General features: G+C 42.3%; 1 protein-coding gene across 1 annotated transcript; it reads right to left on the reverse strand.

The window, feature by feature from the left end:
* Window positions 1–4,929: 4,929 nt before the first annotated feature.
* PSMA6 (proteasome 20S subunit alpha 6) lies at window positions 4,930–15,570 on the reverse strand. The gene is made up of 7 exons (XM_040558849.1): window positions 15,366–15,570; window positions 12,132–12,226; window positions 11,001–11,082; window positions 10,588–10,743; window positions 8,666–8,844; window positions 6,729–6,823; window positions 4,930–5,136 (listed from the first exon to the last, which is right to left on the reverse strand). Exons 1-7 carry the CDS (start codon window positions 15,439–15,441, stop codon window positions 5,079–5,081), a joined length of 741 nt encoding a protein of 246 aa, XP_040414783.1. The 5' UTR covers window positions 15,442–15,570; the 3' UTR covers window positions 4,930–5,078.
* Window positions 15,571–17,713: the final 2,143 nt, after the last annotated feature.

Consider the following 17,713-nt stretch of genomic DNA (forward strand, 5'->3'; position numbering starts at 1 on the left):
TTTGTTTAAATCTTCGTTTTCTGGACCACCTTACGCTCTTTATCATATCAGCAAACTGGATGCCACGACATTCACAGCATCTGTTTTTTTGTTGTTGTTGTTTTTCTTTTTTTTTTTTTCCTACAGCCAGGCTTATTTTGTAGTCCATCTCTACTCTTGCCTTTGAATTTATGGACCATTGCTCCACATCAAGCAGCTGTCCCCCACTCAACTACCTACACAGGTGCACAGGTCTGTTTCCTGTGCCAGAGAGAGAAAGGTGTAGGTGTCCATGGAAAGTGCTCAAGGAGAAAAAAGTTTAAGAAACTTAAGTATTTCCTGATAAGCGCTACTGTCGCCCAAAGGATACAACTATTATTGTACATACAGAGCTAATTTTATAATTTTTTATACTGTATTTACCTGGTTTGTTACTAGGTAAGAGAGATAGGTAATGGAAACTTCTGGAGATAAGAACAGGGACTATTGTCACAATAGTCTAACGAGTATTTAACAAACATTTTGCGTGGCAGACACCCAGGCAGGGCAGAGCAACCTGGAACCACAGACCGAAAAATCCACCAGAAGAGGTTCAGGCACACTGCCCGCTACCTCGCTGCAAACCTCCCTGGCTGTCACTGAAAATGCTTCTTTTCCTCCTGTACCTTCTGCTGACAGCCTTGAAACTGACCCTCCAGCTTTCTCACAGGCACATCCTGTCACCTTCAGATACCAGAGGCTACGCTGAAGGCAGCAGGCAACTAAGCTACCCTGGTAGCCTATTTTCAAGGTTCACCACATCCTTAGGGTGAGACATGTTTTTCTCTCAGCCAGGCATTTCCAAATACTGCTAGCTGAAACTAGGCTAGCATTAACCGTAACTAAATTCCTTCACAATGCCCAAAAGGTATGCACAGGCACAGGACACAGTTGGAAACGTGAACAACAGAAACGTCGTCTGTTCCACTCGTGCTAAAAAACACTCCAGGGCAGCTGTTCCCTTGGCATCCAACTTGCTGTAGGTTTTCTCAGCACCTCGTTGGAAGCCCTACCTGCCTCGAGGCCCTAAGGCTGCGCTGACCTGAGAGGCCCTCTTCTTGGCTGGCCATGCCAGGCTTCTCTTGGATCCCAGAAAGGAGGCCTCAACAGATCCAGAGAATCGATAGCCCTCCCCTTCCCAAGGAAAATATTTGCTGATGAGGATTTCGACTACCCCCCCTACCAGATGCACCACTAGTTTAACCGGGCCCTGCTCGTGGTTCCTGTCCTGCACTGCCCCCTACGCTGGTATAACTGCTGCGGGCCCAGGATCAAAGCTAAGCTGGGAGCCACACATCTCGGAATGGATTTTTTAATTAATTTATTTTTAAACATAAACCTGCCTCTGAATCACGTTCCCTGGTAGCCCTGGAAGTTGCTGGGCCACGCTACAGGTGTAGGAGCAGAGGAACTGGGGAGAAGGTACTGAACAGCACCATCCCCAGAGAAGCCTCCTTCAGCCTGGTACCTGCCTACTGAGGGGGCAGTCCTGATGCTGCTCGAGGTAAGACTTGTGTCACCTGCTCACAGATGCACGTTCTACTCCAGTGGACCAAGTGCCATTATATAGGTTTATGCCAAAGAGCAGTTGGGGGCACGATGGGCTACAGATTCTCCTGTTCCTTCCCTCTGGTGATGTAGGTTGTCCTTTCCGCGGGGGCTTAAATCAGAGACTGTGATCCCATTTCCCTCTCCCTTCCTTTACTCCAGCTTTCCTGCTACTTTGAAGCATACACTTCATTGTCGACTACTCAATTCTGCCAAATTTGGTTAGCTGGATTTTGACTTAGTGATATTGCTGAGTATTTATTCACCGGGTTAACAGTCATACACTACAGTTCCCATATTTAGCATTGCAGCACAGAATTTTCATAGATTGTGGTGACACAGGAAAGAATAATACTAAAGAAAAAGTTCCTATGCTAAGTATGCTAAGAAGAACTTGAACAGCAGCTGTCAAAAAAGATTTCAGTCATTTAAAAAATGCAAGTATACCTGTACAGATATTGAGCAGGAGAAAATGATTTATTTTTTAAAACGTGATAATCGTAAGAAACAAAATCCAGACACCAGTTTCTTTAGGCAGCGATGCATAAGCATGTGACTATCCTTGTTTTACTTTGGGCATGAGAGACTTAAGCTTACTGTTCCAACTGATCCTGAACTACAGGATGTCTCACATTGTTTCCAAATAGCTTGGGTTACAGCAAAACAAGAGGGCAGAACAACTCGTTACCAGCAAGAACTGGCTGGAACACGCTATGACAATTATGAACTTCCCATATGAAAAAAAAAACACAACCTGATTACAAAACGAAAAACAGCGTGCCTTACCATTATCACCCCCAGTAGTGTAAGGCTTTTCTTAAAAGAAAACAAGAGTATTCTCATGGATACGCTTCAAAACCTTGATCACATGAGCCAACAAGTTTTGAAGAATTCAAAATAGCAGGCTTTGCTTTGTGTCAAGTGAAAAATTGAAGGCTTTTTTTTTTTCTCTTCAGCTCAGCAAGCTATAGATCTAGTTCTTTCATGTTACTTCCAACAACGTACACTGAACCAAATTATTTCTTCTTTGGTACTTTTGGTCAAGTTTAATGAGGAACAGGACAGAAAAGGTAGAAGAGAATACAGTGTATTATTTCACATTGCCAAAATTACTGTTTATGTATCCACATGTATGCACACCACATGAATTCCCAAACTATCTCAAGCCCAGTATCTCTTGCGATATGCTCTGCTGAAGCCAGAATTGTTAGGATCATACCACGCATACCCAAGTTTCTCTCCAAGTGCCAGGCCTGGACCAGCAGGTGACACCAGGTACAGTTCAACACCGCTCATGGCTGATGCACTTTGGCTGCAGATGCTATCTGCTCCAGGGTGTGAGGAATGTGATACACGCGTATCTGTAACACACGGGGTTTTCCCCATTAGGTCAGGTATCTATCTACCTTTTGTGTAGCCTTCTTACCTTAAGCAATAAAAAGCTTTGACTGAAAAAGGAAAATCCCCATCATTATGTAAGTGAGAATTGTGAATTTTCATTACAGGACAAGACACCAGGAAAAACAGTATTTCACTTGCTGTAATTTTAACTTTGCTTATAAAAGAGGATGGAACATTCCCAGTGAATATACTGTAGACAGCCTACTTCATCATCTCTGAAAACAAGGTGTGATGTTCTGCATGCAAAAGCATAAGGTATGAGCAAACACTGCTATCAGAAAAAACATGCAAGTTACACAATCACATATAAGCCCCCAAAAATTTAGAATTAAAGGCATTGTAGGGAGCTTTAATACTCTATGCAAATATGCTCTATCTAGTCATATGGTTCTCTGATTGTCATATTCCTTTTAATCAGCTTTGTTTGTGAAGTCATTAGTGAAGTTTTTATACACAAGCAAAGCCAATTAAGTACACAGTGTGAGTGGAATATATTTTATGGCAAAGTAAATGATGATTTCAGTATACTCAACATTCCAGGTTGTTTTACAAGTGTATTATTAGGAGGAAAGATTCAGGGAAGTTTTGTTCAGGGAAGTTTCTGAAACTCATCCGTCACTCGGAAAGATACAAACCTTTCCAAATGTGCCACTAGCCTATGTTTAGCCAACCATTACACATAATGCACAATTCTCAGATAACCAACACCCTCCTCCCCCCTCCCCCCCAAAAAAAGCAAGGATGGCTTCTGACATGATGGAAGCTGAAATTTAGAGATGCCCTTGGAAATTCTGGAAACATTGAAAAGTCAGCAATTCACACTACTTTGGAGGCATAAGAAAAACATGTGAGTATCAGAATTTCCTCAACTCAGTTATGCAGTTAGCATTATCTTTTATTAAAACCAAACACTGAATTGTATCTCCTTTACTACATTGAACTTGAAAAATTCACATTTAAGGGGCTTAAAGTGTAAAGTAAAGCAAAAAATATTAAGCAATCCCAGTTCCTGATAACTTACTAGGCCTTCCCCAAAGGTCCTGGAAACTGAAGAGAATTTTGGAGTAATGAAAGCCAGCATACAAATAGCACGACAGAAGAATTGAAGAGCTAAGTCATATTAGCTTGGCATTCTTCCAGGAAGACTCTCACATCTACCCAACAGCTAAAAGTATCTGGTAGTCTTCACTTTCTCCTCAGTATCTCCTTCCTTGCAACTTTATCACCTCCCTTTTTGCTGTGGAGACTGAAACCTCTTAAATTCCAGCAAAACAAAAAAGCAGTTTCCTTTACCTTGACTCAAGTTTTTGCAGTCTTATCTTTCCTCCTAACTTGGAACCTTTAAATGCACAAGTGGAATTGCTTCCCAGAGACATTCTTGCTGATGGACTTTGTTGGCTCCATCATTGATTGCTTTTGGCACTGCCCAAGGCCTCAGACCAGGTAGGTGACAACTCCCAACATAGACTGCATATAGAATCTGTTCCCCTAAGTGTTAGCTTCAGAGCTGTTTGATTGCAGCTGACATCTGTTAAGCTTAACATTCCTCCCCATTCCCCAGATAAATCTGTTGAATGCACTGGGAATCACAGCTCAGTTTTTTTTTTTCTTCAGCTTTTGTCCTACTTCCTCATAGAAACCGGAGCAAATCCTGAGGTTTGAAATCAACTTCTTAATTTTCCCACGGGTAAAACAGTACTGTTATAAGCCTTTAAATATTTGGGCAAGAGAATACATGGAAATGTAAGATTTATCTCAAGAGACACACACCACAACCTGATATGAAACTTTACAATAGGAGTCATATAGCTCAGATGAAAAATACAGAACCAAGTATAAAATTGCTCATAAAATACAACTAACAGATATAATAATCACAGAAACATTCAAAGTCATCCAGCATTTTGATGAGAACTTCATTGAACTGAAAGTTAAGAAAAATACTTTAGAAGACAACAAGTATTTCAAAAACCTCTGTTTTATTTGTACAGAGTAAAATACATCATACAGTGAACATTGTTTTAATTCCATAATCTAAATCCGTTAATAAGTGTTTTCTTTTCACCAAATATCCTGGTGAGAAGCACAGACAACAGAACTGGGAAAGCTAATTAGTCTCTCTCTGCCAGAGCTACAAGGTGCACATCAATCTCTGCTTCTGTAAGGATCCTGAAAGAACAAAAAGAAATCCTAAATAGCTTCAATGATTCTTCCCCTTAAACTCCAACCTAGTATCTACACAAATCAGTATTACACATCGCATCTTTCAAACTTTAATGCCCTGCTACCTGGGCCACAAAACAACATTTAAAATATTCTTAGAAAATAAAGGAGGAATCAAAGGCACAGAGAGCAAAGAGGTAGCAAATGGCAGAAAAAGAACAGGTAATTCTTCGTGAGTAATATATTATTAGCAAGCTGGCACCTTGTTTAAAAGAATGGGTATGGTAATTAGTACCACTAATTACTCCAAGGAAGACACAGGCTTCTATAGCCTTCTAGTTCTGCATGTCACCTGTCCTTTTTGAAAAGGACATAAGACAGGTACATGAAGTTTGGCAGAAAGCTAGCACTAGATCCTTGAGCAGCAAAAGAAAAGGGTTAATGTAGCTCTTGTATGCTTCTTCAAAAACGCTGTGCTATTCTGTTGTCCTGAACATCCACTACCAAATGCAAAATCACCCAACATCACCATGTCAACTTAATACACATTAGAAAGCATTCGAAAGTCTGCACTTGTAGGACCCAAAAGTTTGAAGTCTCTCTCCAATCCCCACCTACTAAGTAGTTAGACTAAAGCAGCAGAGGACTTCTTCCTTTGTTTATTTTAATAAAAAAGAAAACCAAAACACAATGAAAAACTAAGGCAGAATTAACTGAACTCCTCTGCAACAAGTCTGACTCAGCCAAATTTTACGTAACATATACCTAGAAGGTCCTGCTGCATTAACTAAAAGACCCCAAAAGTTTTTTTTTCCCATTCTTTCATGTCTAATTCCACAGCTGTACACTGTGTTGTGGGAAGACTGTTCAGCACATTGTATCTGATGTGAGATATAGCCCGCAGCAGGAAGATTTCCAGGTATTGTCTGTGTAATCATGCTGCACGCAGCAGGCTGCACTCAGATTCAGACAATAGTAGAGGCAGAGGGGAGGGGAGGGGAGGAAATGGCAGGTCTCGCTTTCGCAGTAGGCTGGAACACAGTGTACTTGGAAAGTAAAAGTTCAGCGAGTTCTGAATCAGCACAGTGGTTTTAAACCCAGAATCTTTTAATCTTGTCAAATTTAAATAGATTATTTCAAATCATACAAATGCATAACCTATTAACTACATACTAGAGCTCCTAAACACTATGACGAGATGAGCAAGAGTCATTTCTCATTTAGAAAAGGATAAAAAAAATTCAAGGACTTTCAGAATGAACTCTAATATAAAATAGACTTTAATGAGTTAGCTGTCACGACTGCGATTTGAAAGTGAACTCCAGATACTAGTATAAACAAAACTGCTTAATCTTTTAAGCATGAAAGAAACATCTAGAACACACAAACACGTTTTAACCATGTTAAAAAACACACTTTTACAAACACAACACTTTTCTCCACTGGATCCCCTAAGCAGGTAAAAAATTTAAAACCATGTTAAGATTAATTTCAATTTCTGACATTTCTCTTTCTGAATTTATTATTACACAGCAAGTTAAAACTAATCACGCATAACCAGAGAAATACACCACGTTTTATCAACACTGATCACTTACCTGAACTTAGGATTTTCCACTGTGACTACACCAACTTCTATTTCTGAAGGTTTGAAATCAATGGATAGTACAGTAGACAGGCATGTTATTGCCGTCTGAAAGATGACCCAAAAAAATGTCATTAAACAGAAAGCACTTAAGCGTTGTTTAGTAGACCTAGCATTAACAACTATCCTCTCTTCTAGTTTTATTTCCTTCCACCTCAAAACCTTAGCTGTAAAGCTTCAAATAGTTTTCCTTTGTTACAAAATATATTTCCTCTCACCTTCTCTCTCTAGTAAACTCAATCTACAAAAATCAAATTTTCTTAGCAGAAAAAAAAAGACAAAACCAAAACCTTTTATCAGGTGAAGACTAAAACCCCAGGTCCCAAGGACAGAACGTGTTTCCTAAGTGGCAAACAAGACAGACATCATCATTACAATCCAGGATTACTCAAAGCATGTCACTTAGGTAGCTTCCATTTCGGCTTTTCTTCTGCTAACTAAAATTACACTGGCTGTTTTTAGAAACTGCGTTTAATTACAACTTAACTTGCTTTTTTTTTTTGTCTTAATCATCACCTGTTTTAAAAGGTGTTCTTTGCATCCTCACTCATACTTTGTAGTCAAGTCATAATAATGCTGAAGATGTATTCCTAAAATGATGATTGAGCACAAAAACGAGTTCTGTAAAACAGCTATTTAGCCAGATGCTTACCAAATCAATTATTCTGACATCCTGGCATTTAATTCTTATCAGTATTGCTTTAGGAAGCATAGAACACCAGACAAGACTTTCCTAAAGTTTATTTCCAGTATGCTGACAATACACTGATTCTGCAGTAATTGTACGAGACTATGTAGACATCTTATCGGAAGACTGCATGGAAGCCAAGTTGTTAAAAAAAAAAAAAAAAACAAAACAACACCACAACTTATCCATGGAGAATTACCTTTAAAGCATTGCAAGCTTTTTAAGAAAAAGTTGTGTGAACTTTCTGATGATGAAGAACATCTCAACAGTATAATCAAGCAGTATCAGAAAAATACGTTTAATTTGAAGATTATTTAACCAGGGTAAAATAGGGTCTCTGACAGAATTTCAAATACATTCAACTTCAGTCTGCTGCAAGTACGTATCCTCTCAGGATCTTTTATTTAAAAAAAAACATATTAAGAAATCAGTATATTACACCTTTTGGACAGACATTTTAAACTGGTGCGTTTATACTGAAGAACTTTCCATTTAAATGGTCCTTTCACAGTAATGTAGACTTCAGAAGCTGGAGCTCTGAATTTGCATAGCATTCGCATATATGTTAATACAATAGTCTGTTTCATCTTACAGTGGGGTCAGTTGCTTAGGTTATTATACTTCATTTCCACTGATCTTGTGATGCAAGAAACCTAACATTATGGGAGATGAACAAGACCAGGCAGGAGAAACAGGTGCGCCATGGAAGAGGTCTGTTTAGACAGGTCTCTACAGTGTAAGTGAAAGAGTAAGGGTTATTATACGGTTCATTAATCTGTTGTATAAATAGGGTATGTTTTTATAATGGGCCTTGAACAACAGTTTTCACAACAGGCACAGCAATTGTTGTTGTATTTACTGAACTGACAGATAGGTACTAGCCCCCATCTTGTTTGAAATGCTGTTTAACATGACGATTGTTTTAACAGCCACTTAAAAAAAAAATACACTGATATGCCCAGAATCCTACGGATTCCACTGCAGCTAATACAATGCAGAAAAGGCAGACTAGATGACTCTAAACACTTGCCAAATACCTTCAAAAGATTTTCTGGTTGGAATAGCTATAATTGCTCTGGCAGCAATACAGAGCTGTAACAAAACAGGAAACGTGTAACTGCACTCCCCTGTATCACAAACCTGCACGGACGATAATCATTAAAAATACTTCGATAAATCTTTATTACCCTCCACCAGCCTACCTCTACTGTTTGTTCGTATGTCCAATCAAATTTCTTCTTTACTTTCTTTTCAAGAAAACTGGTCGACTCTGTCTGCTTAACTCCTGCAGCCGTGGCCTTGAATCCACAATAGTAACCTGCTGGATCACACTTGTACACCTGAGGGCCATGTTCTTCATCAATACCAATCAAAATCATACCTTGAAGGGAAAATTTGTTAATAACTATTTTTTTCTGATTTTTTCAGTTCCATTGAACTGAAGACCACTAAAGATACTCTTCTCCTAAGAGACGTGTGCATGCTGCAGTTCATTTTTAGAAACCAGTCCAATACCTAGACCTGTGACTCTTTCATCTCTAATTCACCATTTCTTACCAGTGTCTCATACCAGGCACGCAGCTCATTTTAGAGCAGACTAGATTTCTGTCACCCCCAAGAAAGCTGCTTGTTAAACATAGCAATGTTCTGGCCAGACTCGATAGTAAAGAACCACAAAGTCAGGAAATACAAGTTTAATCCTGACACAAGGCTCACCCAGCCACAATTCACATCCTGTGTATTATGTGACAGTGACACTTCGAAAGCATAAACAGACATTCGGTTAAGATGTCTTTTACCAGAAAGCATCTTTACAATATGCTGAAGTGAAATATTAAAATAGCAAATTTGAGTTCTTGACTATAATCTTGACAATCACTGCATTACATCTAGACATAAACTGGTCAAATCCCTGAAGCGCAGCTATATTCAGCTACACTTTTACATTTACAGTTCTATAGTCTCAGTATGCATATTAAAAATAACTGAAAAATAACAATTGCAAAAAAAAAAGCATCTTATTACTTTTAGCTTTATACTTGTGCAACTTTTAAATAGCAGTTATAGCTATCAGCTTCTGAACAGCTACTGCTGCAACAAAAAAAGTTTCATCTTTTTAAAAAACAAAGTTAGGAAAAACACATTTTTCTTCTTGCATTGAAAAAAGTTCACTTTCCAGCAGTATCAGGGCATGGAAAATGCCAAGCAACGAAAGAAATGGTCGTTCCCGAACATTACAAGCATACAAGCCTACAAAAATTGCCCCATCATGGAAACTGTGGTGCAACCCTGAATGTTAATTCTTTTGTAAGAAGTGCTAGTGCCTAGTACGATTACCAGAAGTGATTCATCACTTCTGAAAATATTTTCATTAAAAAAGAAAACCAACGACACAAAAAGAAATCTAGGCAGAACGTCTAACGAACGAGCAATTGAGGAAACATTAAGTCTGTTACCCCAGTTCCCAGGCAGTCTAATGCTACGGTTATACATTACTCATGGCCAAGTATAAGGAAAAAAAAAAGAAGTCAGAACCAAACTCAGAATACAAGGACAACCAAGTATATGCAGAAAAATTTACACACTTTTTTTTTTTTAATTAAGCTGGGTTTGCTATTATATAGCCAGATTGGTGCAGAAATCTTTGCAAGTGAAATATTAAGTGCGTCTCCCCTACATTACACAGGTAATGGTAAAGTTAAAAGCACCAATTTAGCTTACTTTTAGACAATATACAAAACTTAGATTAAAAAAAAAAGTCAAACATCTTCACAATCTGCATTCTTCATGTGTCTGTGATATTTACCCAGACGCAGACACTGGTAAACAGAGCATCTTCCATTCACAGCCATCACCGTGCAAACAGATTAGGCTCATAAAACTAAGGTGAAATAGCAACATGATTTAAAGCAGTTAAATCATTTAATTAAATCCAAATGCTAAGTCAATGGTAAAATCATGGCTCCAGTTCAAGACTTCCAACACTATTCTCTACCTGCCTCTTCACCCCTCTTACTCCTTTGGTTACATTCATATCATTTTGCACAATTTAAAAATGGGTAATTGCTTATACTTGAAGTTGCAAGCTTAGACATGAAACAGAGATTTCATACGCTATACTTACAGCAACCGAGAGGTCTCATTTCAGCATTTTGCGTATAGACCTGAGAAATATCTGCAATCCGCTTACACAGCATGTCCACAGGGATGTCATAGCCATACTTGTACTTCCAGTTAGCAGCCTCATAGCGGGCTCTCTGCACCTGGGATCTGCTGTCAGCTAGAGGGAAAGAGCTAATTATTAATTTCACTGAATGCATACCACATTTAATCCTAGCGTTGGTTGAGAATGCAAATTCCATGTCCAAGTCTAAATTTTAAAAAATAACATCAGATCTAGACAAGTTCTCTAAGACCAGATTGAGTGTAACAAGTTTCCTAGAGCACAGGTTCAGTTTTATGCAATACACAGTTGGCCAACCAAATAAAAAAAAACACAGGCATTTCAGATACTTAAAAAGATACTGAATTAAATACCTGTCATTCCTGTCATCACACAGCCAATATTTTCAGTAATGCTGAATAAATGAGTCACTGTGTTGGAATCCAGTAACTTGTCCTAAAGAGGAAGAAGAAATAATCTGCTATCATAGATATGATACGCTATCATAGACTGGTTTGGGTTGGAAGGCACCTTAAAGACCATCCAGTTCCACCACCCACCTTCCATGGGCAGGGCACCTCCCACCAGGCCAGGCTGCCCAAAGCCCCATCCAGCCTGGCCTCGAACGCCTCCAGGGATGGGGCATCCACAGCTCCTCTGGGCAACCTGCTCCAGTGCCTCACCACCCTCATAGCTAAGAATTTCTTCCTTATATCTAATCTAAATCTAGTCCCTTTTAGTTTAAGGCTGTTACCCTTGTCCTGTTGCTACACACGCCGGTAAAGCGCCTCTCCCCATCTTTTTATAGGCCCCTTTTAAGTATTGGAAGGCTGCAGTAAGGCCTTCGAGTACAATAAAGATAGACTGGTAGCTACAGAAGAGCCCAGAAGAATCAACAGCTAAAACTTGTCTTTTGGGTTCTCCGCTACTTACTGCTGTACACACGCAAAGGAACAAATACGATAATGAGGAAGATAAAAACTGCAGTATCTGGAAAATGCTGACAGCTAAAGCATGACCAACACAAAGGCCTCTTCCCTCTGAAGAAACTTTGAGGGCAAGATATATAAACACTGGAGTTCCTCTTGCATGCTGCCCTTCAAATGCAAGCGTTCCTCCCCTTCGTCAACAGTACATCACCTCTGTGCTGAAACACTCACGTGAAAGCTGCTGTTGTGCTACTGGTATTATGTTTTCTTAGTGGGAATTAAGGAAGAGAAATCAGAAAACTGACTTTGGACAGCCCAACCCTTACGAGCCAGAACACTGTAGATATACCAAAGTACACCAGAGCCTAGCCTGTAGTTTAGCTTTATCCCTTCAACAGCTGCAGAGAAAATCACAGTACGTGGGGATGAAATGTACAACTGAGCACTGAACAGAGCTAAAACTCACAGTAAGCAGAGTGACAAGAAATTCAGTTCAAACATCTATTTGTGTCAATGCTAATACGTGTAACATTAATGTTATATTTAATGTTATATTTATATAAAGAGCAGACTTACAGGTACTTTCTTCTGTGTTACGATTACTGCAGAATCTTTCCCACGGACAGCTACGGATGTAAGTCCGCCCTGGTTTATGGCCTTAAAAGCATATTCTAGAAAAATATGTAAGAGTTATTTAAAAACACTATTAGATATATTAGTACAAGCAACTCTGAGACCCTCCCCCCATAGAAATCTCACCAAGTTCTGGCCTTTTTAATTCTAGGCACTTCTGCACCACTTTGTCTTTAAGCTCTTTAGCACAAAGCACAAGGCTTTCTGATGCAAGTTACGCCGGTCTTTCTTCACAGAACTGCTATTATCGCTTCCTTCAAATATTACTAATAATTGGCCTTTTCGTTCAATTAGAGCACTTAACAGAATTTGTTCTACACTTGGCCAACACAGGCCAACATTAACCTACAGTAACTGTAATCCTTACATAAAATTTTTACCATGGAAGAATCTAGTATTTCAAGTATTATTACCATTGTAAGGTCGTAATTTTCTTTTAGAGACTTTAATGAATACAGGTGAGAATTGAAATAACAGGCAAGGCAGAGAAGCTGAGTTTCCAGCTCATCGTCACATTTTGTGTCTTGATGCTCAAATGCTTCAATGCTTTTATTTGCTTTTTAAAACAAAATCTATCCACGTGCTTACCAAAGCGCATTAATCAGACAACGATGAAGATTTACTAGATATGTTCCAAGAAATAAACTTCCCTTCATTAATGATTTCAAAAGCCTCAAGAGCCTTTAAAAACCTTTATCTGGCAATACGTGATAAACATTCAGAACTTTCTAATATCTGGTCAGGAAAAGCAAGTTTCAGGCACTAGTTAGATGCAGACCAATTTTTTTGTTAGCTACGTGAATGAGGCTGGAACCCAGAACACATTGCTACCGCTATTGTCAAAAAACTACAGTAGGGGCAGGAAATAAAGTTGTTTCAAAAGCTGTGTTCAAATTTGTGGGAGAAACTGCACGACAGGAGAGGAATCACCTGAAAATGAAAAAACGTATCTTGCAAAAAGCCGACGTTTGATACCCTGAGTTGGCATCGTGGAAGGGGTAACTGTCACGTACTGAGAGTGCTGTATTTACTGCTCTCAGACTTCCCAGCATTTACTGGTTACCTAAACATACCGTAAGGAACATTGCCCTTCTCCCTCCACCAGATGCACCATCTTGCTCACCCCTTCCACCTGCCTTCCCAAGGCATACCCGTGCTAGCCTGCAGCGAAGCACGGAGCCCTAGCGCTGCCCGCAGAGCGCCCATGTTTGAAGCCCCAGGCCAGGGGCGTGCGGCGCTTGCTCACTTGTGTGTCTAAATACCTGAAGGGAAGGCGCAAAGAGGACAGAGCCAGGCCCTTTTCAGTGGTGCCCAGTGCCAGGACAAGAGGCAACGGACACAAACTGGAACACCAGAGGTCCCATCTAAACATGAGGCAGCACTTCTGGACGTGGTCCTGGGCACCCCGCCCTAGGTGGCCCTGCCTGAGCTGTCCCCCCCTTGTCTGTTCCTATTGCTACCTGCGACGCTGTGCTCAAAGAGACAAGCCAAAAGGTGAAGTGGCTGTTCCAGTGCAGCAAGTCCAAATAAATATTGCTGCTGGCAATGAAGCCTGTTTTCTGCTATTCGAGTATATCATCAGAAATTCCACCATTTCCTTCACCTCCCAGAAGTCCCCTAGGAAGAAACATCAGTTCTGATAACTGGAACTAACAGATGGCAAGACAACACTGATTCTCTGAAGGCTTTTAATCACAGCAACAAGAAATTCATATGAAGTAACTGCTATTTTTTATTTTGAGAACACTTTGAAGGCACATAAGCTTTTTGTGCTTCAGAAGACAGATGTAAGGCAAAGTGCTGGCACTTCAGGCCAGTATCACTACACTGGAAATCTCTGTTCAGGTAAGAACTTCTGGGGAGGAAAAAACAAAACAAATTTTGAGACAGCCTTAAAGCACGAGATGTGTCCATACTCAATAGCACTTAAATAGTCTGTATCTAGCACACAGACAAGGATGTATAGAATTCATAAAGAAAGAAAGATTCACACATTTGACCGCAAGCAAACGTGTTTTGTGCCCATGCTGTGGCTAGGTGCTAGCCAACAGAGACTCATGTGGCACCATGCCCAAGTTATCAGCCTGGCTGCAGGCAGAGCGAGCTCACGCTTACCTGAAGGCAAGTATGCACACCTAAGTACTTTCCTCCTTACATTCCCCTAACAGATGGGTACTCAAAACACCTTCAGACTGTGTGCAGATGGTCTCAAATAGGCATGTAGAAACTTGCTTCTCAGACATGGGCAAAAGATATGGAAGTGCTGCACTCTTCTCATATATTATCTTAATGGTGAATAACAGTCCATGCATATATCCAGGGGGCAGAAAATGTAGGCTCATTCCCTCGTTGCTACAGGACGCTAGTAGCACTGCAACAGAGAAGGAGCCAGAAAGGCGATGCAGGCCGACCAGCATGTTTTAATGGCAACAGAAGGCCGTACTCCATGCCTCTTCCATCATGCCCCCACTGACACCCTGTGCAAGGAAGCGTTCTTACTACCCGCATGTATAAGGCTTACCAGCATGCTGTATCCAAGCCTTACGGAAACTACGGGTATTAAGAAGGCACCTGTATGTAGGCAGCTAGTGACTTTCTGCTGATGCATTGCCACCCAAACATGGACATGCTTGTAGGCGTGCCTTGCTGTAAGGGCCGTCCAAGACTGCGCTGCCTGCCCAGAAGCCTGCTCCATGCATCCTTCTAGCTGAGCAAAGCTTAAGGGCAGACACAGAAGAAAGCGCTGGCTGCTGCTGACAATCCGTGCAGCCTGGTCCCAGCAGCCTCCTTTCCCGGGGAGCAGATGGCCGTCCCGACACTGCACACAGACGGTGAGGCCCCTGCAGCCGGGGCAGAGCCCCCAAGCCCCGGGGGATGATGGCAGCAGGATGATGCGGCCAAAACGCTTCGTGGGGCCCAACTGCGGGGCTCCCTGGGCCGCGCTGCGGATGAACTCTGCCAGCCTGCCGCGTTGCTACGGAGGGCCCTGCAGAAGCGCACCACGAGGCCCCTCGCACCCCCCGGCGCCCCGCACCACCCCCGGCCGAACCCCTCCGCCCCGCGCCCCCCTCACGGCCACCGCGGCCGCCCCCCCCCCCAAGGCGGTGGCGGCGGGGCCTGCCCCGGCCGGGCCCGTGACGGGGCAGTTCCGGGGACGGGCGGGCCGCGGGCACGCACCGACTTGGTAGAGGCGGCCCTCGGGCGAGAAGATGGTGATGTGCCGGTCGAAGCCGGCGCTGGAGCCGCGGGACATGGCGGCCGGGGGGCGCGGGGGCGCGCAGCGTGCAGGGCCCCGCCGCTACCGGACGGGCGGCCGACGGAGCGCTTCCGGGTTACGCGCTCGGCGCACGCGCGCCCCGCCGCAGCCCCGGCTCCACGCCCCGCCGCGCTCCACGCGTGCCCGCCCGCCGCCGCGCGTGCCCGCGCCGCTCGGCCGCGCGCCTCCGGCGAGCATGCGCAGCGCGGCGGGAGCCTCACGGGGCCGGCCCGGCGGGAAACCCCCGCCTGTGGGTGAGGCGCGCGGGCGCCGCGCCCTCAGCGCTTCGGAGTTCCCCGGCTCTGTGTGGGAAGGGCTGTTTTTATTTTATTATTTTCCCTCAGAGTTCACTAAAAAAGCTGGGAAAGCTCTGTTTTGATGTCCAAGCCTCCATTTGAAAATATAATTGCACGAACTTTCCTGTTGAAATAGCAGCTTGCAGGTGCACGTCGTGTGTGCCACGCACTGAAAGTCTGCTTTAATTATTTCCAGATGGTTTTCCTTGCTTGTTAATACAATGCGAGAATAAAACGCCTCACCACATGTTACAAGAGACAGATTTTGTCCCCCTCATTAGGGAGAGGCCCCGTGGGTGGACACGAGATGTTTAAAGCTCTGATGCAAAAGTCCCCAGCCTGGTGCCCTGTCTCCAGCTGTGGCCAAAAGCAGCCCAAGGAGAAGCTATGAAGGCTGCAGAGAGCCTTTCATGATGCATTCCCTGAATGCTCTCCCGGTCTCCAGCCGTCTGGAGGGACTTCCCAGGGCAGAGATAGCGTCTAGTTATTTAATAACCCCTGCTGGATTTCTCTTTCATGAACTTGCTGGTCTCCTCTTGAACTCATGTGAACCTCTCGCATCCACAACATGCCATGGCAAAGGGTTGCTCAGCATAGTGACGCGCTGTGTGGTTTCATCTGAAACTTCACCTTTTGTATGAACCTTCTATTCGCCAGCACCATTTGATGCCACTTTTGTACTGGGAGAGACAGCAAGCACTCCATCCCCGTGCACTCCCTCCGCAACACTCACGATTCTTACAACCTGCTTCCCTTAAGACCTCTCCTTCCCCATGCTAAGGATGCCTAGCTTCCCATTCCTACCACACATGAAACTATTCCATACTATAACACTAGAATTTAATGTCACGTTCTTTGTTTTTATTCTCAATGAGAAAAAAGGGATGGAGAAATGGAAAGAATTCAGCCCAATTGCCAGAAAAGTAACTAAGTGAGAAAATCCATTACTTTTAAGTGTTTGGAATCAGAGACTCAATATTTGAGTTAGACCCAAGACTAAGATTAAACAGTTACTCAACACCATGGACATGACAGGGTGGAAGTCATACTACTCTCAGGATACAGTTTCTAGAAGCTTTCTCCATCTATATAACAATTGCATCAGCTTCCAAATGATGGTTTTGTTTCAGAAGAGTAATCAAATATTTTTGGTGTAATATTCATCATTTCTTACCCACCATATTAAAGTCTGTGATGCAAGATTCTGAGAAAGACTATTCTCACATCTTTTTAACATAATAAACAGTAAATGGGCAATCCTGGAGATGAAACTTTTCACAAAACAACTACAGCAATGGCTGAATCAGTCCACTCTTCCTCAAGTCTGTCTTCCCAGCATGTCTCCGTCCCCATGGCACGTGGCAGGCCAAGTTAAGTGTTATTCTGTCTGACTCTTCTCACTCAGCGTGCTTGCAAAGGGCACCAGAGCCACTTGCCATGGTTACGGTGGCACTGACTCCTGTGACATTTGGAGGACTTACCTGAACTTGCCTTCCTGGCTTTCAATGTGGACCCATCAATCTGATAAACTAATGCAAGGAAGACATTAAAAATCCTTAGTTTTTCACTGTACAACAGTACTAATAAGTACTAGATGTCAAGTAAATCTGGTAGATGTCAGTAGATTTGCTGGCAGAGTACTTTGGTTTGTCTCTCAGGTTGCCAATAAAACACCTCAGAATTCTTTATATATATCCAGAAACTGGGGGCATGAAATTGAAAATGCCTGTAGTTAGGTCACTTGTCCTCATTCATCCCAGAGAGGAGGCTGTTCATCCCTTATAAGGAGCTACAACAAAGTGCATTAGCAGCAAACATAATTAAAAATGAAATCATAAGAATTCTCACACTAATCCTGCGACAGCTTCCTTTTGCAAATTTCCAGATTGTGTTCCCTCTGGCTGGTTTGTTCAGTATCTGCTCTGAGATAACTTACTGCTTTAATGGTTGCTGGCATCAGTACTGTATTATTG

Source organism: Cygnus olor, chromosome 5 (genome assembly GCF_009769625.2).
Source record: "Cygnus olor isolate bCygOlo1 chromosome 5, bCygOlo1.pri.v2, whole genome shotgun sequence".
NCBI classification, from domain to species: Eukaryota; Metazoa; Chordata; class Aves; order Anseriformes; family Anatidae; genus Cygnus; species Cygnus olor.